The sequence below is a fragment of the Staurois parvus genome, unplaced genomic scaffold (genome assembly GCF_062004578.1).
Source record: "Staurois parvus isolate SC_StPar_1 unplaced genomic scaffold, SC_StPar_1.0 ptg000039l, whole genome shotgun sequence".
Taxonomy (NCBI): domain Eukaryota; kingdom Metazoa; phylum Chordata; class Amphibia; order Anura; family Ranidae; genus Staurois; species Staurois parvus.
The window spans coordinates 1,536,828-1,559,309 of NW_028317835.1; the positions used below are offsets into that span (position 1 = coordinate 1,536,828).

Below are 22,482 nucleotides of genomic sequence, written 5' to 3' on the forward strand. Positions count from 1 at the left end.
TAAGGATGAGGATGAAGAAGAAGAAGAAGAAGAAGTAGGATGAAAATAAGATTAATTCCAAGCCGGCAAAATGTGTATCTGCAGCGCTCCTCTAAGTGTATTTGCAGAATGTCATTTATGGAAAAAAATAGATACAATGTTTCAACCGCTGTATGGAGTGAATGTCCCAGAACTGTCAGAAATAGACTATTTATGACAGTTCTGGGACATTCCTTCCATACAGCGGTTGAAACATTGTATCTATTTGTTTCCATAAATGGATCCATTTATGGAAACAAATAGATACAATGTTTCAACCGCTGTATGGAGTGAGTGTCCCAGAACTGTTAGAAATAGTCTGTTTCTGACAGTTCTGGGACATTCCCTCCATACAGCGGTTTCCGGCAAAAAGTGTATGTGCAGAGTTCCTCTATTCTGCAGATACACTTAGAGGAGCTCTGCAGATACACTTTTTGCCGGCTTGGAATTATTCTTATTTTCATCCTACTTCTTCTTCTTCTTCTTCATCCTCATCCTCTTCTTCTTCTTCTGAGGATGAGGATGAAGAAGAAGAAGAAGTAGGATGAAAATAAGAATAATTCCAAGCCGGCAAAAAGTGTATGTGCAGAGTTCCTCTATTTCTGACAGTTCTCTCACAGCTCCTTCACATGTACAGCGGTTGAAACATCTGTATCCTAAATGTAAACTAATAGATACAATGTTTCAACCGCTGTACATGTGTTCCTTCTGTCAGAGAACTGTCAGAAATAGCGGAGCTCACTGCAGGGACACTTTTGCCGGCTGATCGGGAAATATTCGATTCGCGCACCCGAAGTAGGCAAAATTTCGGATTCGACGCGAATCGAATATTTCCTGAAATTCGACTCGAATTCCGGTTCGCCTGGTTCCATTCGCTCATCTCTAGTTGTAACACCAGTAGCCAGGCAGGCATGAACCCAGGATAAAGCATCCACATTTCCCATCTGAACTCCAGGGCGATGCTTTACCGTGAAGTTCATTTCTTGTAGGGCCAGGAACCACCTATTTACCCTTCTATTGGTCTCTTTATTTTGAGCCATCCATTTCAAGGGAGCGTGATCCGTGACTAGGTCAAAATGTCTGCCTAGCAGATAGTACCGCAGGGAATCTAGAGCCCACTTTACTGATAAACACTTCTTCTCAATTGTGGTGTAATTTTCCTTGTGAGATTTAAGCTTTCTGCTCAGGTAGATTACCAGGTGCTCCTCCCCCTTCCAAACCTGGATCCCATATGCTCCCAGAATGCTCTCTCCTGCATACCCCCGGGGGCATGAACCTGGCGATCTCCATGATCACTGTGTCCTATGACACGCTGGTCATCGGGAATTGCAGTTGCTGGTGCTCGACTGCACTTTCCTCACGCTGTCAGAGCATGAGGAAGGTACTGCCAGCAGTTGTCAGAGGAGGGATCATCAGGGCACTTATGATCAGTGCCCTGAGGATCGGTGCCCAGCAGCGCCACCCACCAGTTCCACCCACAAGTGCCCAGCAGCGCCACCCACCAGTTCCACCCACCTTTGCCCAGCAGTGCCACCCACCTTTGCCCAGCAGTGCCACCCACCTTTGCCCACCTGTGCCGCCCACCAGTGCCGCCCGTCAGTGCCCAGTAGTGCTGCCAATCAGTGACAACTATCAGTACCCATCATCAGTGCCACCTATCAGTGCCGCCTATCAGTGCCCATCAGTGCTGCCTATCCGTGCAGCCTATCAGTGCAGCCTCATCAACGCACATCTGTGAAGGAGAAAAATTACCTGTTTGCTAAATATTTTAATAGAAACAAAGAAACCTTTTTTTTTTAATTTTTTGCTCTTTTTTTTTATTTTATAGCGCAAAAAATAAAACACCCAGCGGGGAGCAAATACCACCAAAAGAAAGCTCTATTTGTGTCTAAAAAAAGATAAAAATGAGTACAATGTTGCATGACCGCACAATTGTCATTTAGAGTGTGGCAACGCTGAAAGCTGAAAATTGGCCTGGTAAGGAAGGGGGTATAAGTGCCTGGTAGGCAAGTGGTTAAGGACCCCACTGGCACCTTTTGGGAGGATAACCGAAATTGACAGGTACCCGCTCCCACTTCTACTGCAATCACCTAGGTGATCAGAAGTAGAAGTTGTCCTCCCCCCTCCCACCCTGTAGTCTTCTGGGACACATGAAAGGTCCTAGAAGACTACAGGACCATTCACAAAGCACAGAGATACTCGCACATGCTCAGTGGGCACCCGGATGTGAAGCCGCAAGCGGTCACAGCTGGGTGCCCACACTGAAGATGCCGGCAATGGAAACAAACGGCGGCCGGTGAAACGGGCTGCGGGGAGGACACCACGAGATCGAGGGACAGGTAAGTGCCTGTCTTTTAAAAGTTAGCAGCTACAGTTTTTGCAGTTGATGACTTTTATTATTTTTTATTTTCACTGGAACTCCACTTTAATGTATGAAGATATTATTTGTAGTGTACAAATTACAACCTGTACGTTACCTCTAAGGGTTGTACCCCTTCTGACTTACTGTTGGTGAGTCCTGCAATCACATTGTTATGAGCTCCTTGTAAAACTATTATCTCTTTCCAATAAAATCTATGAACAAGAGAAGATATGGACCCCACAATTCCTCTATATTCTCCACAATTCTCCCATGTGGACACCTCGTAAGTGGTTCTCCAGTATAGACTCCCAGTTTGGGGAACTCATTTAGAAGAAGCCGTCAGCTAGAATCAAACTCCCTACTCTACAGTATGGTGAAGACCAAGGAGGCCTAGCAATACCAAATGCTAGACTTTATATTATAGCTGCCCAACTTCAACATCTTACCAGGTGGGACTTAGTAGACACATTAGATCCCATCCATCGGTTGCTACTTCCATCAGATACAGATTTCACATCACTCTCACACTTGTTAATGGGCTTCAGATGGCACCAGTGGGAAAGGCATGATCTCTCATATATTTATTCCCGTCTTTTGACTCTTACCGAAGACTTATAGAAAGAAATGGGAAACAGAGAAAATAAGAGAGAGTGGTGGGAGGTGATTGTGACCTCCATACCTCTCATCTCTCTGTCCTCTTCACAGAAACTCAGTCATTTCTTTTGCATAGATCTTTCTGGACTCCAGCTCAATTGTTCAGCTAGGACAGGAGGGATTTCCCCTTATGACCCCAATTGTAGTGGTGATGTCGGGGATTTGATACATGTTTTGGAGATGTCCAAAATTTTTCAAAAAGTGGAACAATATGACCAGTATTGTAATGTTGGTGTTCAATATTCCTCGGGTGTGCCTCTTGGTCTCAATAGAGGAGGAATTATTTACACCTCCTCCTATTACAAGTCATATAGCAATAGTGAGGCTGCTTGACCATAAAAAATATCCCGATCTTGGCTATCATCTCAAACTCCCAGCAGACACCAGTGGATTGAGCAGGTGATCTCCACATTAACAGCATAGGTTTTTAAAATTTTAGCTTTTTTAGCTCCATAGAAGGAGAACGCCCAGTTGTATCCTACTGAATGGTGACTACATTGGAGACCCATACTTGGGGTATGATCCTGTAGACACGGGCCTCATTGATCGGTGTCAGCTATCTATGTATGTACTGGGGGGAGTTACTTGCTGTGTACAGCTGAATTGTTCTAGGCTGTTTCTTCTTTTCTCTGTTCATTTGTTTATAAAAGGTAAAAGTGACACCATAGACAAAGCAAGTTATTGTTCTGTATGATCTGTAACAGTGCCACAACTGCCTATACGTGAGAATGTATGACTCCATTGTCTGGGCTGAATGTTGGGAATACTGTGCGCACTTAGAAACTTTCTTAACCACTTGCCTACCGGGCACTTATACCCCCTTCCTTACCAGGCCAATTTTCAGCTTTCAGAGTTGTCGCACTTTAAATGACAATTGCGCGGTCATGCAACATTGTACCCATATGAAATTTTGATCATTTTTTTCTCACAAATAGAGCTTTCTTTTGGTGCTATTTAATCGCCACTGGGCACTTTACTTTTTGCGCTATAAATAAAAAAATGCAAAAAATTTGAAAAAAAAAAGTTTTTTTGTTTCTATTATAAAATTTTTCAAACAGGTATTTTTTCTCCTTTACTGATGTACGTTGATGAGGCAGCACTGATGGGCACTGATAGGCGGCACTGATGGGCATTGATAGGCAGCACTAAAGGGCACTGATAGGCAGTACTAATGAGGTGGCACGGATAGGCGGCACTGATAGACAGCACTAATGAGGTGTCACGGATAGGCGGCACTAATATGCAGCACTGATAGGCGGCACTGATAGGTGACACTGATGATGGGTACTGATAGACGGCACTGACTGGCATCACTGCTGGGCACTGACTGGCAGCACTGACTGGCACAACCCCTGGGCACTGACTGGTGGCACTGACTGGCAGCACTGCTGGGCTGCACTGGTGGGTGGCACTGGTGGGCAGCACTGGTGGGTGGGCACAGGTGGGTGGCACTGGTGGGCACAGGTGGGTGGGCACAGGTGGGTGACACTGCTGGGCACAGGTAGGTGGCACTTCTGGGCACAGGTGTGTGACACTGCAGAGTGGCACAGGTGGGTGCACTGCTGGGCACAGGTGGGTGCACTGCTGGGCACAGGTGGGTGATCTGCTGGGCACAAGTGGGCGGAGCTAGTGGGCGCACTGCTGGGCACAGGTGGGCGGACCTTGCGGGTGGCACTGCTGGGCACCGATCATCAGGGCACTGATCATCAGTGCCCTGAAGATCGGTGCCGATCCCCGCTCTGACAACTGCCGGTTCTCGGCAGTACTTTCCTCACAATCTGACAGCGTGAGGAAAGTGCAGCCAAGAACCGGCACTTGCATTTCCCTCTGATCAGCGTGTCATTGGACACCGCTGATCACGTGGTAAAAGGCCGCTGTGATTGGCCTTTTACTACATCACGTGATCAGCTGTGTCCGTAGGACACAGCGATCACGGAGATCGCCGGGTGCGCGCCCCCTGGGGCGCGCAGGAGAGCGCGTTCTGGGAGGACGTCATATGACGTCCACCCAGAACTGGCCGGCCGCAGTGCAGCCGTCATTCGGCTATCTGCGGTCGGCAGGTAGTTAATAAAATCTATTTGATTAAAAAATACTGTAGATAATGCTGTACATATTCTTTCTATTCAAAAGATATATTTAGTAATGAACATTAAAAATAGAAAGCAACTTTATGTAGCCCTTTATATAGAATTTTAATTTTTTTTTTGTACAGGTGGATGGATGAACCAAGTTTTCGGTCATGTTGGTCTTCATGAATACAGCTGAGTCACATGGAAAACAAGACATATGGATGTCTTAATTGACTGAAGGTCTTTATTGCAGTTCACTGGAGGATTCACACGGAATACAAGTCATATCTGTGTTCTAAAAGTCATGGTTTGGATCCTCTTCCACATTGATCCAGCCTCAGAGGACAACAGGAGAAAAGGAATTTCAGTGTTCTGGAAGTGACAATTACTTTACACTAAAGTCCAAACCACATATACATAAGAGGAGTCATTTCATACTACTTCTTGTTTGGAGATTTTACAATGGAGAGAAAATATATCAGACACCAGAAGGTTCACAATGGAGGGAAGTCATATCATTGTTCTGAATGTGACAAAACTTTTACAAACGAGAGAGACCTTATAGTACACCAAAGAGTTCACACTGGAGAGAAGCCATATCAGTGTTCTGAATGTGATAAAGCTTTTACACAGAAGTCAAATCTTATCCCACACCAGAGGATTCACACTGGAGAGAAGTCATATCAGTGTTCTGAATGTGATAAAGCTTTTACTCAGAAGTCATATCTTATCACACACCAGAGGATTCACACTGGAGAGAAGTCATATCAGTGTTCTGAATGTGATAAAGCTTTTACTCAGAAGTCATATCTTATCGTACACCAGAGGATTCACACTGGAGAGAAGCCATATCAGTGTTCTGAATGTGATAAAGCTTTTACAGTGAAGTCAGAACTTATCACACACCAGAGGGTTCACACTGGAGAGAAGCCATATCAGTGTTCTGAATGTGATAAAGCTTTTACTCAGAAGTCAAGCCTTATCAGACACCAGAGGATTCACACTGGAGAGAAGTCATATCAGTGTTCTGAATGTGATAAAGCTTTTACACAGAAGCCACATCTTCTCACACACCAGAGGATTCACACTGGAGAGAAGCAATATCAGTGTTCTGAATGTGATAAAGCTTTTACAAGGAAGTCAAGTCTTATCAGACACCAGAGGATTCACACTGGAGAGAAGTCATATCAGTGTTCTGAATGTGATAAAGCTTTTACTCAGAAGTCAAGTCTTATCACTCACCAGATTGTTCACACTGGAGAGACGCCATATCAGTGTTCTGAATGTGATAAAGCTTTTACACAGAAGTCACATCTTATCAGACACCAGAGGGTTCACACTGGAGAGAAGCCATATCAGTGTTCTGAATGTGATAAAACTTTTACAGTGAAGTCATATCTTATCACACACCAGATTGTTCACACTGGAGAGAAGCCATATCAGTGTCCTGAATGTGATAAAGCTTTTATAGTAAAGTCACATCTTAACACACACCAGAGGATTCACACTGGAGAGAAGTCATATCAGTGTTCTGAATGTGATAAAGCTTTTACACAGAAGTCAAATCTTATCACACACCAGAGGAGTCACACTGGAGAGAAGTCATATCAGTGTTCTGAATGTGATAAAGCTTTTACACAGAAGTCAAGTCTTATCACACACCAGAGGATTCACACTGGAGAGAAGCCATTTTAATGCTATCAATGTGACAAAACTCTTACAGTTAATGCCTGTCTAAATATTTTATCTTTTGACAATTTTTTTAAGATAAGCATCAATAACTGAACAGCTTCCCTCATGATTCTCATCTTTATCTTTTTTTATGGAGCTTTGAATGAACATGCAATGCATTTTCATGATTCACCAACTGAGTTGTGTTTCCAAGCATTTTCTTCATTTCTGGATCCTGAGGTAATACATGACCAACACTGCCTCAGTACCAGAGACTAGGATGGGATCTATTATCTTACCAAGTCTCTTAAGCCTCAGTGGGAGAGTCCATTCCAGGTTCTTCTGACTATTGATACATCATCAGCCAGGCTTGAGGTCTCCAGCTAAGCCCACCTTGTCCAATCCTCCCATTACATGTTCCATCTCCTCTCCCATTATCAATGCCTTCTTTCCACATTTCATCTTCTCTCATTATTATTATTATACAGGATTTATAGTGCCAACAGTTTGCTCAGCGCTTTACAATACAACGGGAGACAATACAGCAACAATAATGTTAAATACAAGAGGGATAGGAGGGCCCTGCTCCTCGGAGCTTACAATCTAGGAGGAAGGGGCTAGTGGTACAAAAGGTAGTAACTGTGGAGGATGGACTGGTTGGAAGAGTAGAAGATTCCATTATTAGCTGAGGGCAGGATAGGCTTCCCTGAAGAGAGAGGTTTTCATAGATCGCCTAAAAGTGAGCAGAGTAGGCGATAGTCTGATAAATTGGGGTAGAGCATTCCAGAGGATGGGGGAAGCTCTGGAGAAGTCCTGGAGATGAGCATGGGAGGAGGAGACAAGGGAGCTAGAGATCAGGAGGTTGTGCGAGGAGCGGAGAGTACGGTTTGGGGGATATTTGGAGACAATATTGGTGATGTAATTTGGATCAGAGTTATAAATGACTTTATATGTTATTGTTAATGTTTTGAATTTTATCCGTTGGGCAATGGGAAGCCAGTGGAGGGATTGGCAGAGGGGGGTGGAGGACACTGAATGGAGGCCAGTGGATGGATTGGCAGAGGGGGGTGGAGGACACTGAATGGAGGCCAGTGGAGGGATTGGCAGAGAGGGGTGGCTAATACAGAATGGTTAGTAAGGTGGATGAGTCTGGCAGCAGCATTCATGATGGACTGAAGAGGGAATAGCCTGCGATGTGGTCGGCCAATGAGGAGGGAGTTACAATAGTCAAGGCGAGATATAACAAGGGAGTGAATAAGTTGCTTAGTGGTTTCCGAGGTTAAGAACGGCCATATCTTGGAGCTGTTGCGGAGGTGAAGTCTACAAGATTTGGACAGTGATTGGATTTGGGACTGAAAGGACAGATGGGAGTCTAGGATTACACCTAGTACCCTGGCATGAGGGGAGGGACTGATGATTGTGTTATTGATCTTGATGGAGAAGTCAGGGAAGAGGGCACAGGCTGGAGGGAATACTAAGAGCTCAGTTTTGGAAAGATTGAGTTTGAGGAAGTGGAGTGACATCCATGCCGATATGTCGCTTAGTAGGGTAGTAATGCGAGAGGAGACTGAAGGGGCGAGGTGAGGAGGAGACTGAAGGGGTGAGGTGAGGAGGAGACTGAAGGGGTGAGGTGAGGGATAGAAAGATAGATTTGTGTGTCATTAGCATAGAGGTGGTACTTAAAGCCATGGGAGTTTATCAAGTGACAAAGGGAGGAGGTGTAGATGGAGAAGAGTAGGGGTCCAAGGACGGAACCTGGAGGGACCCCTACAGAAAGAGGGAGTGAAGAGGAGGAGGCAGAGTTATAGGTAACGCTGATGGAGCGCTGCGATAGATAGGAGGAGAACCAGGAGAGAGCAGAGATTTGGAGGCCAAAAGAGTTGAGTTTTTTGAGAAGGAGGGGATGGTCAACTGTATCAAAAGCTGCAGAGAGGTCAAGTAGTAAGAGTACTAAGTAGTGGCCATTGGTTGGGATGAGTACAGAGTAGTGGCCATTGGTTGGGATGAGTACGGAGTAGTGACCATTGGTTGGGATGAGTATGGAGTAGTGGCCATTGGTTGGGATGAGTACGGAATAGTGGCCATTGGTTGGGATGAGTATGGAGTAGTGGCCATTGGTTGGGATGAGTACGGAATAGTGGCCATTGGTTGGGATGAGTATGGAGTAGTGGCCATTGGTTGGGATGAGTACGGAGTAGTGGCCATTGGTTGGGATGAGTACGGAATAGTGGCCATTGGTTGGGATGAGTATGGAGTAGTGGCCATTGGTTGGGATGAGTACAGAGTAGTGACCATTGGTTGGGATGAGTATGGAGTAGTGGCCATTGGTTGGGATGAGTACGGAATAGTGGCCATTGGTTGGGATGAGTACAGAGTAGTGACCATTGGTTGGGATGAGTATGGAGTAGTGGCCATTGGTTTTAGCAGTTAGTAGATCATTAGTGAGTTTTAGTAGGGCAGTTTCAGTGGAGTGTAGTGAGGGAATGCCAGACTGTGAAGGGTCAAGAAGGTTGTTGTCGGTGAGGTGGGAGCTCAGGCGATTGTAGACTAAGAGTTCTAGGTGTTTAGAGGTAAATGGCAGCAGGGAGATGGGTCTTAAGTTGTTCAGGTTGGTGGGGTCCAGGGAGGGCTTTTTACGCATGGGAGTGATGTGCGCATGCTTTAGAGAGGAGGGGAAGGCACCAGTAAAGAGGGAAAGATTGAAGATGTGAGTGAGGGAGCATAGGATGGAAGAAGAGGGTGACCGTAGTAGTTGTGAGGGGACAGGATCCAGGGGGCAGGTAGTGAGACGGGCTTCTGAGAAAACCTTAGTGAGCTCTTTGGTAGTAGGAAGGTCAGAAGAGGAAAGTGTTGAGGGAGGTTTAGTATAAGGTATGCTAAGTGGGATGGATGTCTGTGCAGTGGAGTTGCCCCTACAAATTGCATCAATCTTGTTTTTGAAATGATTTGCAATCTCGTGAGCAGTGAGTGAGGTACTGGGTGGAGGTGGAGAAAGTTGAGAGAAGTAGAGAAGAGACGACGAGAAGCTATTGATGAGAGTGACAAAGTAGGCTTGTCTGGCAGCATGGAGGGAGGAATTGTATGTGAAGAAAGCAGATTTATATCGGGTGAATGCTTGGTGAGATTTGGTTTTACGCCACATTCGCTCCAGCGCACGTCTATGTAGTTTAACCATTAGCCGCCCGGCCAATGGCCGTTTGGCGGCTTCAAAACAGTCTCTGCATTCCGGGTGCACGCCATTTGGCGTGCTCTCGCACATGCGCCGTTTGCGCTAATGCAGAGTGGCGCAGCAGTGCGATCTGTCACCGGCCGTGCACCTCGGACACGGCCGATGACAGATCCGAGTACCGGCTCCCGTTGCCGGTACCATGTGACCTGCTGTGACCAATCACAGCAGGTCACATGACAGTTGTATACAATGGATGGCTTCATTCATGATGCCATCCATTGTATACTAGTGCCTAGCTGTGAATGGTCACAGCTAATCACATGCACATGTCATGTGATTAGCTGTGACCAAATCACAGCTAAGCACAAAAAAAAAAAAAAAAAAAAAAAAGCTGAATGAATCGATTTCATTCAGGTAAATGCTTGTTTATAGCAAAGTAATTCTTTGCTATAAGCAAATTGTGTAAAAAAAAAAAATACTGATCACTTCCCCAAAGTAGTAAAATGTTACTATGGTAACATTGTACTACTTTGGTCATAGTAAAATATGAAAAAAAAACTTAAAAAAAATAAAAAAAAATGTAATAAAAAATTAAATATAATAAAAAAAAATAAAAAAAAAAAATATTTTTTTTTCATACTGTCACTAGTCAGTGTCCCTGTTCACTGCCATGCCAGTTATATGATGATGCTGTACTGCACTGGTGACAGGATGTAAAAAAAAAATAGTGAAAATAATTTTTTTAATTTTTTAATTTTCCGAAAAATTATGACAAAAAAATACAACTTCAAAAAACTCGCCATTCCTCTTATGAAGTACGTCGGACTGTCTACTCTGCAAAAAGGGGTCATTTGGGGATATCTGTACTGTTCTGACATTTGGGGGATATCTGTACCGTCCTGACATTTGGGGGGATATCTGTACTGTCCTGACATTTGGGGGATATCTGTACTGTTCTGACATTTGGGGGATATCTGTCCTGTCCTGACATTTGGGGGATATCTGTACTGTCCTGACATTTGGGGGATATCTATACTGTCCTGACATTTGGGGGATATCTGTACCGTCCTGACATTTGCGGGATATCTGTACTATTCTGACATTTGGGGGATATCTGTACTGTCCTGACATTTGGGGGATATCTGTACTGTCCTGACATTTGGGGGATATCTGTACTGTGCTGACATTTGGGGGATATCTGTACTGTCCTGACATTTGGGGGATATCTGTACTGTTCTGACATTTGGGGGATATCTGTACTGTTCTGACATTCTTGGATCTCAAGAAATTAGATTGGCTGTCAGTACTTCAGGATTGATCAATATTCAGATCTATACCATAGTTTGTGAACTCTATAACTTTCCTACAAACTAAAAAATACATCCTAATTTGGGTTATTTTCACCAAAGACATGTAGCAGAATACATCTCGGCCTAAATTTATGAAGAACAATTATTTATTTGTAAACTTTTATAACAGAAACAAAAAAAAACGTGTTTTTTTCAAAAAGTTTGATCTTTTTTTGTTAATTTAGCAAAAAATAAAAACACCAGCGGTGATTAAATACCACCAAAAGAAAGCTCTAGTTGTGTGACTAAAATGATAAAATTTTAGTTTGTGTACAATGTTGTATGACCGCGCAATTGTCATTCAAAGTGTGAGAGCGCTGAAACCTGAAAAATGGCCTGGGCAGGAAGGTGTAAAATTGCCCGGTATTGAAACGTTTAAGATCTCTGGAGTTGTCAGTCTGCCAAGGTTGTAATGGGCGGGGCCTGATGCTTCATGTTAGAGGATCAAGTGAGTCTAATGTGGATGAAAGTGAACTGTTGTAGACAGCAGTGGCCAGGTCAGGGCAGGACAGGGGAGAGATTCTGTCATAGAGTTGGTCAGTTGCAGAGTGGAAAGGAGAAGGGTTCAAGTTGTGAAGGTTTCTGCAGGTGATTGCTGATTGGAGGGATAAGTGTTTGAAGATGAGGAGACTATGAAGGTGATGAGATCGTGATCAGAGAGAGGAAAGGGGGTGTTTGTGAGGTTGTAGGATATCATCTCATGGGTGACAACCTTTCAGGCAGGTCTGTGTCTGTGACACCAGCTAGAAAGAAGTCTCTGTTCAGTGAGAAAACAACATCCCAAGCTGATGCAGGCCTTCCAATACTGAGTTACTGCTGATTTAGGGGATGTATTCAGCAGTAAAACGTAAGCCCAGCTGGCCACTTGTGTTCCATGTAGTTCTGCCAAATGGGATTCCATCAGGTGAAGATCAGAAATCCTTGTTCCATGTTTTCTCTTTCCAGCTATTACTCCTCTCCATAGACTAATCACACAATACAACTGCCAGAGATCTGAACTTACAAAGTGCTGAGTGTGCGGTCATATTCCTACCACTTCTTCCGGGGGACTGACATTCCTCTGATTGGGGTTCACAATAATCACTCTGAGTGCACACATCTCTTTTTGGTGGAAAGTTTGTAAAGAAAACTTCTTCTCCCTGGAAATATTACAACGTTGGCACCAAAGTGTAACTATGGGCAAAATCACTAATGACATTAATAATGAAATCTGTCATTAGCAGAGAAGGTTTTGCTTTTCCGATTCTCTTATTGTTTTATTTTTTTGTTGTCCCTCCCAGTAGATATTTTTTGTCTACTTCCTGTAGAAGGCCAAGTCTTTTGGGAAATATTGGCAGTTGGAGGGGTTGGGGCAAATCCTATAACACTGCTGGGGGTGCTCACAACTGTCAGTCGTCATTCATATGGGGGTTGGACCTTATAGAGAACCTGTTGCTGTAACTGCTGTAGAAGCGTTAGCTGAAGTTGGGCTTTACTTGTTGTGTGTCTTACTTATAATCTATCTAAGACTTCCCTGTACAGGGTGACAACGCTGCTGTGTAATGTTCCTGCAGAATGATCAGGGTTGTCACCCTTTTACAGAAGGTGGGAAAATAACAGATCTACAGACAGGACCAACAGCTGATACAACTATGTTGCAGAGGGAACTCTGGGAATGCTAATGACAGATTGCATTACACATTCAGTTAGCAGACTTCCTGCTGTTGGTCTGATGTTTGAATTGTGTTCTGATATTTACTGTCCTGCTGTAAAAGGTGTAAATGATCGCCCGCATGTTTCCTGTAGTAGCAGGGACTACAAACTCATATCAGGAATAGTAGGATGGCTACCTACCCAAGGGGGTCACCTTTTTGGTTTTGGGGGGAAACATTTCACATGGTTTCTTTCCATTAATGACACCGACAAGGGGAGTCTCACTTCACTAACAGTAGGAGAGCCAATCACAGGCCAGTAACATTTCATGGTGTCTCAATGTATTGCAGAATGTTTAATCCCCATTGGTCCAATGGATTCCTAGTTCTTCCAGATACATTGCTTCTTGTGTGGAAGGAGCGCCCTAAAATGTCTTCCCTTCAATTCCACCCATAGCTGTACTTTAGGTGATGTTGCCTCTCCCCCATATCTGTAAGGGAAAGCCTCAATTTCTCCCAATACTCCCCTGGCCTTCCAGTGAGAAGAAACATTTTCTCTGGAGTGGAGATGTTTTATGCAGTGAGCCCTTCATAGACGGGATGGGGAATCTAAGTAATCTAAGATAAGATGAACCGGTGTACTGGAGTCATGGATCAGATAACCAATGACACCATTGATGGTATAGCCGAGCTGACAGCAGAAGTGGCTCCATCACCTAAGGTGGTGTCACAGAACTGCATGGCGGCTGACTATTGATCGGAAGATCAAGGCAGAGTCTACAAACTGGTGTCAGAGAGTGTTGTACATTTATATTAGATCATGAGGATCTCAGAAGGAGATATCTACACAAGGTAAAGGAGTTCCAACAGTCACCTGGGTGGGGGGAAGTGGGATCCATTTTCTTAGATGGGTTTAGCTGGAACTTGGTTGAGTAATATGGTGGCTTTGCTTCTTAGGCCATTAGTTGCTACTATAGATTTGATGATAATTGTATACATTGTTGCTGTTGTGTGTTTTGCTGAGTTGATTTTTATGCACATGATTACATTCACATTTTAGAACAGAAGATTACTTGAAACCCACAAATGTTTTGTTTTCTGAAGCAGAGACCCTGGAGAATATAATGGTGGTAGTTCCCATTTTCTATGTCACAGGATATTAGCTCAGCTATTTGTCAAATGCATATTTTCTGTAAAAAAAATCCCACTAAAGATAATTTTAATACACAGAAAACACAATATATGACTCAATTTGTTTGGTGAAATGTAAAATATTGAGTTGGCATCAAGTATATAGATACCAAACATGCCAAAATTGTGTGTATTTGTGAAATGGTGACAAACTTCAGTACCAGAAATTGTCCATAGGTGACGCTTTAAAAGCCTTTACAGTCATCAGTTTATATAGTGAACCATGAATGATGGCCCTAGAGTTATTCCTCTCCCTCTGGTGTGTGCAGAGATATGTACAATGTGTAGTGTGATTGATGTTTTCCTACGGAAACCTCACCCAACCCTTGCAATTGCTCATGTATACGGGAACTGGGGGCTTTAAAATGTGTTTTGTGTGTTTTTTCATTTACAGTGTGTTACTTTAAACTTTTTTTCTCTGAACTTTATTATTGCCATATAGGGGGTTAATAGCCTCGCATGTGATAACATATTGCTGGTCACAGATCCTCTTTAATGAACACAAGAGGTCTATCAGACCCCTAATGTCACCTCCGTTTCCCAAAAAAGATGGTCAAGCACAAATCATGTTTGATCAGCTCCTTGAAGACACGAATGTACATCTGCCAAATCTGTATCTGAGGAGACCATAGAAGCAGCATTAGAAAGAAATGTGAGCATGGCTTCAGTCAGGCGATGGTCCTGGTGGTCATGGTTTTGTTCTCCTTCAGGTCCTCTCACCTTGTAGATGACATGGACTTGTTGTGTGGGAATGAGCAGGAGGGGCTCGGGGTTCTCTTGTACCCAATCAGCTTGTTATGGATAAAAGATGAAAGTGTCTTCTGGGAAGTTACGGGGATTTGGATGTTTAGAGGGTTACATAAGTGGGCGGGGTTGGTATTAATGAAGGGCGTGGCATATGTTAATCAGTTTCCTAGCATAGATGATATAAACGGTATAAATAGATCCTTGAAATGTAAACAATCTATCTCTTTCCTTCTGTTGTTAAAGTGTCACATATATATGATGAATAAAGTTGGATGATATTTTCACCGCACAATACCGTGGTCTGGGTTCTTCTACAACACATCCCCCCAAAAATGTCCTCTTCCAGTTCTAGGAGTCTAGTGGAATGGGACACAAGCTGATGGTATCTCTTAGGCCCCTTGTACATGGGGGGTCCGGCCCCTGTGGGTGCAATGCTGGCATTATAATACACCTGGTAGGCACAGGTACAGCGTCCAGCCCCGCTGCCTGCAGCCTGTCAAAGTCTACACTACAGCTGGACGGGGCTCAATGCTGCACCACGTTTACCTCGTGTTTAGGGCGCTCTGTGTTCAGGGAGAAATGGCCGCCATCCTGATCAGACAAAGCATAGAGCAGATGTAGGCCGGTGCAGTCTGCTTCTTCCCCTGTAGGTGGCGCCCAACCAGAGTGACATCCCAGCCTGGAGAGGAAGTCGGGGGACACTTGGCTTCTCTGTGGTTTCCCGGTTCCTGGAGACGGCGTGGAATGAAGGGGTCCATGGAGTCCTGGGGACATTTTTTGTTCTTTGTTTACACCTTTTAAAAATCATTTTATTCCTGAAGATCACTAAACCCCAAATCTGATGTATTCTTTGATAGCAGACACCCTATATAATCCAATGTTGGGAGTTGTCATTTTCTATGTTACATGATATTAGCACAACAGTTTATGAAAGGCAACATTTCAGGAACAATATAGTAACGTTTATTTCTGAGCACATAAATGCAATTCATGACCTATTTTCTGGTGAAATATAAAAGATGAGGTTGTGCCGAGGAAATCGGATTCCCAACATGTCAAGCCGTAACACTGTGTGCACTTGGAACGCTTTAATAGCCCCTCCAGGTCATCAGTATAGAGTTACACAGGAGCACTGGTGCTCCAATCATTGCTCTCCCTCCGGCGTGTGTGCTGTGTAGTGCCTTTTGAAGAGATTTATCAAAAACATAACTTTATTTCAACAGCAGACCAGCCTAACCGCCTCTTAAGGGTTAACTCTTTTTGGTTGAAATTCAAAGGACCCTCTAGTAAAGACATGCAGATAATGGGTGAAGGGAACTTTTTCCAGAGACAATAGACTGTTTGACTATCTACAGGTGGCCTAAGACCGACAATTCTGAGTAGTTTAAATTGGCGACTATGAGACTAACTAAAAGGTGCATATGTCAACAAATACTATTTGTATATTGGGGTTGGGGAGAATACATCTACAAAAGTTAATCAGACAGTCAAATAAGACGTTAGACCTCTAAACATTGAGTCATCACACCTAACCAAAAGAACAATGATGAGACGGAAACCTTACTGGCTGAAGGTTCACCCAAAACCTTGGAGAGTGTGATGAACAAACAAACTTCTCGAACCGTCACAATATACTATTATCCACTAAGGTTACAAGTATAACTGGTTGTTTACCCCAACTCCTCCACAATGGACAGGTAAACAGAGGGTCTTTCCTACTCATGGGAATTTTTTTTCTAAAACAAAAAGGTTAAACTTAGGACATATAAAGCTAAGAACTGGATATATCTACCCACAGAGACATTATCAAAAAGCATATTATCAATGGGATGTTATAAAGAGTATGTTTCACACACAAAAATATATTCAGCAGAGTTGAGGATGGTATACCACTAAATTGAGTATGAAATGATGAAAAGAAAGATATATGGTGAATTGGTATCAGTTAGAAATTTATATCAGAAAACAAATGCTTGCACACACGTTTGTATTTCAGGGAAATGAATAACTGAATACACATATATCTCCTATGGTTCCTATTTAGAACATTATAGGTATAATCAAATATATATATCTGGATAAGACGTATATTTAATACCTGAAATCACCTTGGGTTCTCCCGAGGTATGAGTCATCATAAATACTCAAATTGTTCTATGAGCCCTGACTGCCACCTAGTGGACAGGTGAGAGATAGCTTAGGTACATACATTTCTCGACCGGCCAATCAAAAAGCCTGTTGGGAGGGTCTTTTAGAACAATAGTTTAGATGGTATAAAAAGCCATGCAACTCACTAAAAAAAGGACTGATTGGAAAACCTGGAGAAAAAAAAACCCTGAAAAACTGACTAAAAGAACCTGACTGAAAACTGACTGAAGAGGCTGAAATCCATCCCTGCTGAATAACCACTCTTTCATCCTTTCAAACTTTTTAAACTTTCTACTAAACTTCTAAACCTCTGAATCTCTACTATACTATATATCTATCACTTGTCCCTGTGGCCATCATTCTGAAGGCGTTCCATTGCCAGCTGAATCCACTGGGAAGGTGTCATAGTCCAAATTCTGGGTGTGGTGAGACTGTCCATCTAATTTTGTATTGCAGATTTCCTCTGTTATTTAGAGTGATAAGAATTACCTTAGAGTGATAACAACTGCATTGGGTGTTTATATATATAGAGAGATCCTGTATTACTGTTAGATATTGTTGGTGTCATATTGAAAATTTTACATATTTCATAAATTATTAAATTTTAGTGATTAGAGTATAATTTATCAGGGAATATCTTCTCCCAATCCTATGGCCACATTCTGAGAGAAAATAACCTCTGAGATACTCTAAATTATCAGTTATTACTAGATTTAATTTTTAATCATTATCATCTAGAAAAATTGTAATCTTGTTTATCATTATTTAGAAACATTGTATTGTGTATAATATTGGTATCGTATATCTTTGACCGTGTGTACCAGTATTCATTCATCACCAGTCTTTTGCGTTTTGTGTTAATATATATACAATTTTTGGACATAAATAAATTTTTATATTTATCTATTATAAGGCAAATTTTGTGTGTATGGTACGAAATCATACTGGCTAAAAGGATTCAAGGTCTAATAATAAGTGGTGATCAAATTATCAAGGTGTCCAAATTATTGGTTCACTAAATATTTGCCGTATTTTAACGGCTAGAGGCACTGTAATATTTCATCTAAGGGAAAGGGACACGCCCTTTATAAGTAGAATATATCCTTACATAAACCACCACAGCTCATATGTAACGTGTGTGGGGATCACTGTGTTCCTATATAGGTGCCCCAATGTGCGTGTTTTTGTAGGTGTGTGTCGGGGGAGGAGGGGCTCTAACATTTTTGCATTATTAAAAAAATGTGTCTCTTTCTATGCTTAAAACTTTATTTATTTTGTCCATAACTTGTATTGCTATCATGTAGGGGACCAATAGCCTCCTATGTGATGGCATATAGGTGACAGGTTCTCTTTATGGAGACCCCTGGGGTATATTAGACTGTGGATGTCTCCTCTCTACTCCATTGCAGATGATGGAACACAGACCACCTTCCATCAGCTGCTTCCCCCGGCACTGATCCCGGAGAATGACAGCTCCAGTCCAGGAAGTGATGTCATCCACGTCATACATGTCACTTCCTGGTCTGTGTACAGGAGGTCCACTGAGCTCCCGCCACCCTTCCCAGTGACACCCACCATGACAGGACCGGGCTCTGCTGTCCGGTGGCGGGGTCAGGGCACATTGCAGCAATGTTCATGGAAGTAACAGGTGGATTCACAGCCATTTGTATCACTTCCACATGAAATCAGACTTTACTAAAGTCCTCACACTCCCGGCTGTATAGTGGTGGGGAATGCGCAAAAAATAACAAATCTGTAGCATTGTTAAAAATCCAAATCACGAGCAAGTGGCTGCAGGTTCATATTTTACCACTACCCTACCCTCGCACCCGAAGATGGTTGTCTAAGCCTCCTTAAGGTGGTCATTGGATTTTGGGACCTGTATGTGGCAAGGCTGCCAGAAAGTCTGTCACTTGTGGTGTCCTCATACTGGGGAGAAGTAGCAGAATGTGTTTTGGGGTGTAATTCCACATCTCCCCATGGCGTGTGCCAGAAATAGCTCATTAAATGACAACTTGGTGTAAAGAGATTTTGTTTTTCATTTTCCAATAACTTATGGCAAAAACTGTAAATGTTCCATGGACACAACATGCCTCTCAGCACATACCTTGGGATGTATCCTTCCCATAAAGGGGACATTTGGGGATGTTTGTAAGGTCCGGGCATTTTACTGCCTCAAGAAATGTGATCGGCAGTCAGAAAGTAACAGCGACGTAAAAGCTGCATAAATTCCATTCTATATCCCATAGTTTGTAGACGCCATAACTTCACACAGACCAATCAATATCCACGGATTCAGCTATGCTTCTACCAAAGACACGGAGCAGAATACATGTTGTACTACATGTATGAAGAAATCTGATTTTATGGGATATGTTTTATAACAAAGTAGAAGATATCATTTAATCCAATCTGAAAATCAGTGTTGCTCTCTCTCATACACGCCATATTCATGTACATATATACATATAAAATATACAATAAAAGTCCTTATAATTGGAACAGTTCAATCAAATATTGTGCTAGAATAAAGGTGTTTGATATAGAATGTGCTCCAGAAAGACTGCAGTGCTCCCCCGTGAAATCTGCACCTCCACCTATGGATAAGGATGGCCGCTCACCTCATAGTATGGACCTATAAACTATTATAGGTCAACCAAGCAAAAGGATTCCATCAAAAATATCATTTGTATTAAAAAATAAACCCCCAGTGCTGATCAAATACCACCAAAGAAAGCTATATTTGTGTGCAGAATTATATCAATTTAATTTGGGTGCAATGTTGCACGACCGCACAATTGCCAGTGCTGAATGGCAAAAAATACCCCGGTCATGAAGGGGGTAAAACATTCCGGAGCTGAAGTAGGTAATAAATCTTGCTGTCATCGTACAGTTTGGTTTCATTTTCTTGTGACATTTCTTGGGCTGCAGGTCTTCTGATCTCCACAAGGTGGTGATCACACATATACAGAGACAGGAAGTCTCTATGGAAGACAGGAAGTGATGTCAGGCACAGACAGGAAATGAGGTCAGGCACAGACAGGAAGTGAGGTCCAGAGTTCGTTTCGAGTGTGCGATTTGCATTTGGAATCTGTTGCTGTCAACTCACAAGATGAGATCCAAAGAGCTGTCACTATCAGTGAAGCCATCATTAGGCTGAAAAAACAAAACAAACCCATCAGAGAGATAGCAAAAACATTAGGCGTGACCAAAACAACTGTTTGGAACATTCTTAAAAAGAAGGAACGCAGAAGAGCTCAGCAACACCAAAAGACCCGGAAGACCACGGAAAACAACTGTGGTGGATGAGCGAAGAATTCTTTCCCTGGTGAAGAAAACACCCTTCACAACAGTTGGCCAGATCAAGAACACTCTCCAGGAGGTAGGTGTATGTGTGTCAAAGTCACCAATCAGGAGAAGACTTCACCAGAGTGAATACAGAGGGTTCACCACAAGATGGAAACCATTGGTGAGCCTCAAAAACAGGAAGGCCAGATTAGAGTTTGCCAAACGACATGTAAAAAAGCCTTCCCAGTTCTGGAACAACATCCTATGGACAGATGAGACCGAGATCAACTTGTACCAGAGTGATGGGAAGAGAAGAGGATGGAGAAGGAAAGGAACTGCTCATGATCCTAAGCATACCATCCCATCAGTGAAGCATGGTGGTGGTAGTGTCATGGCGTTGGCATGTATGGCTGCCAATGGAACTGCTTCTCTTGTATTTATTGATGATGTGACTGCTGACAGAAGCAGCCGGATGAATTGTGAAGTGTTTCGGGAATATTATCGGCTCATATTCAGCCAAATGCTTCACAACTCATTGGACGCTTCACAGTGCAGATGGACAATGACCCAAAGCAGACTGCAAAAGCAACCAAAGAAGTGGAATGTTCTGCAATGGCCAAGTCAATCACCTGACCTGAATCCGATTGAGCATTTCACTTGCTGAAGACAAAACTGAAGGGAAAATGCCCCAAGAACAAGCAGGAACTGAAGACAGTTGCAGTAGAGGCCTGGCAGAGCATCACCAGGGATGACACCCAGCGTCTGCTGATGTCTATGCGTTCCACACTTCAGGCTGTAATTGACTGCAAAAGATTTGCAACCAAGTATTAAAAAGTGAAAGTTTGATTTATGATTATTATTCTGTCCCATTACTTTTGGTCCCTTAACAAGTGGGAGGCACATATGCAAACTGTTGTAATTCCTACACCGTTCACCTGATTTGGATGTAAATACCCTCAAATTAAAGCTGACAGTCCGCAGTTAAAGTACATCTTGTTTGTTTCATTTCAAATCCATTGTGGTGTATAGAGCCAAAAATGTTAGAATTGTGTCCATGTCCCAATATTTATGGACCTGACTGTACATTAGAACAAACAAGAGATCCCTGTGCTCAAATCCCAACAGCTAGTGCATACATTTATCCATCAGGTGCTAAAGGGGTGTAACCACATATTAACACTAAATATTCTGAGGACCCCCTGCACACTGGAATATACCTTAATATACTTAATAAGGTATTTTTTCTGCTTTTTAGGCACTTAATAAATTAATTATTAAGTGCCTAATATTCTGTCTCAAACATAACTTCTTCTGGTATAACAATAAGTATTACCTGCAAACCAAGGGAGTAGCGATGGGGGCACGTTTTGCCCCCAGCATAGCAAATTTATATATGGCACAATGGGAGGAGGATACAATATTCAATAATCACAAACAAGAACTCATAGCATACTATAGATATATAGATGACATAATTCTAGTATGGAAAGGTAATGAAACGTCACTAGCGCAATTCTATAAGGAATTAAATAATAATAATCATAATATATCACTTAGCTGGAATAGCAGCGATAAAACCATTAATTTTTTGGATATATGGCTAGTGAAAGAGGGATTAAAAATCTCTACAAAAAATTACTTTAAAAATACAGACAGAAATTCATATATACCCACCCATAGTTGCCATCATAAAGCATGGATAAAGAACATACCCAGAGGGCAGTTTATGAGACTGAGACGAAATTGTACACATGATATTGATTACCAGGAACAGAGTGACATCCTTATAAAGAGATTTATTAATAAAGGGTACAAAAAAGAATATATAGTAGAAGAAAGAGAAAGGGTAGGAGTACTAGATAGAAACAAATTACTAACAAAAAGTCAGAATAACAATAGTATGGACAATGTTATGACTATTATAATGCCGTACAATAAGCAATATAAAGATGTGCAAAGAATAATAAATAAACATTGGGACATATTAAAGCTAGATAAAGATTTAAAAGATAGTATCCCTGAAAATCCAAGATTTATTTATAAAAAAGCCCCCAATATCAGAGACAAGATAGTGAAGAACGTATTAAATCCACCTAAACAAAATACACTTACTTTTTTTCAGGAAATTGGATTTTATAAGTGTGGAAGATGTTATAGTTGTATCAGAACAAAAAATAACCCCAGA

The 22,482-nt window shown here is 42.4% G+C and overlaps 3 protein-coding genes across 3 annotated transcripts in view; 2 read left to right on the plus strand and 1 right to left on the minus strand.

Annotated features, from left to right (window-relative positions):
* The window catches only part of LOC149470540 (uncharacterized), a 699,116-nt gene that overhangs the window by 237,880 nt on the left and 438,754 nt on the right, over positions 1-22,482 (plus strand). The window lies entirely within an intron of this gene.
* Positions 1-22,482, minus strand: part of LOC149470544 (uncharacterized) — a 125,314-nt gene that overhangs the window by 84,582 nt on the left and 18,250 nt on the right. The window lies entirely within an intron of this gene.
* Positions 5,251-7,768, plus strand: LOC149470546 (uncharacterized). The gene has a single exon (XM_089662723.1). It carries the CDS (start codon positions 5,566-5,568, stop codon positions 6,796-6,798), a length of 1,233 nt encoding a protein of 410 aa, XP_089518849.1. The 5' UTR covers positions 5,251-5,565; the 3' UTR covers positions 6,799-7,768.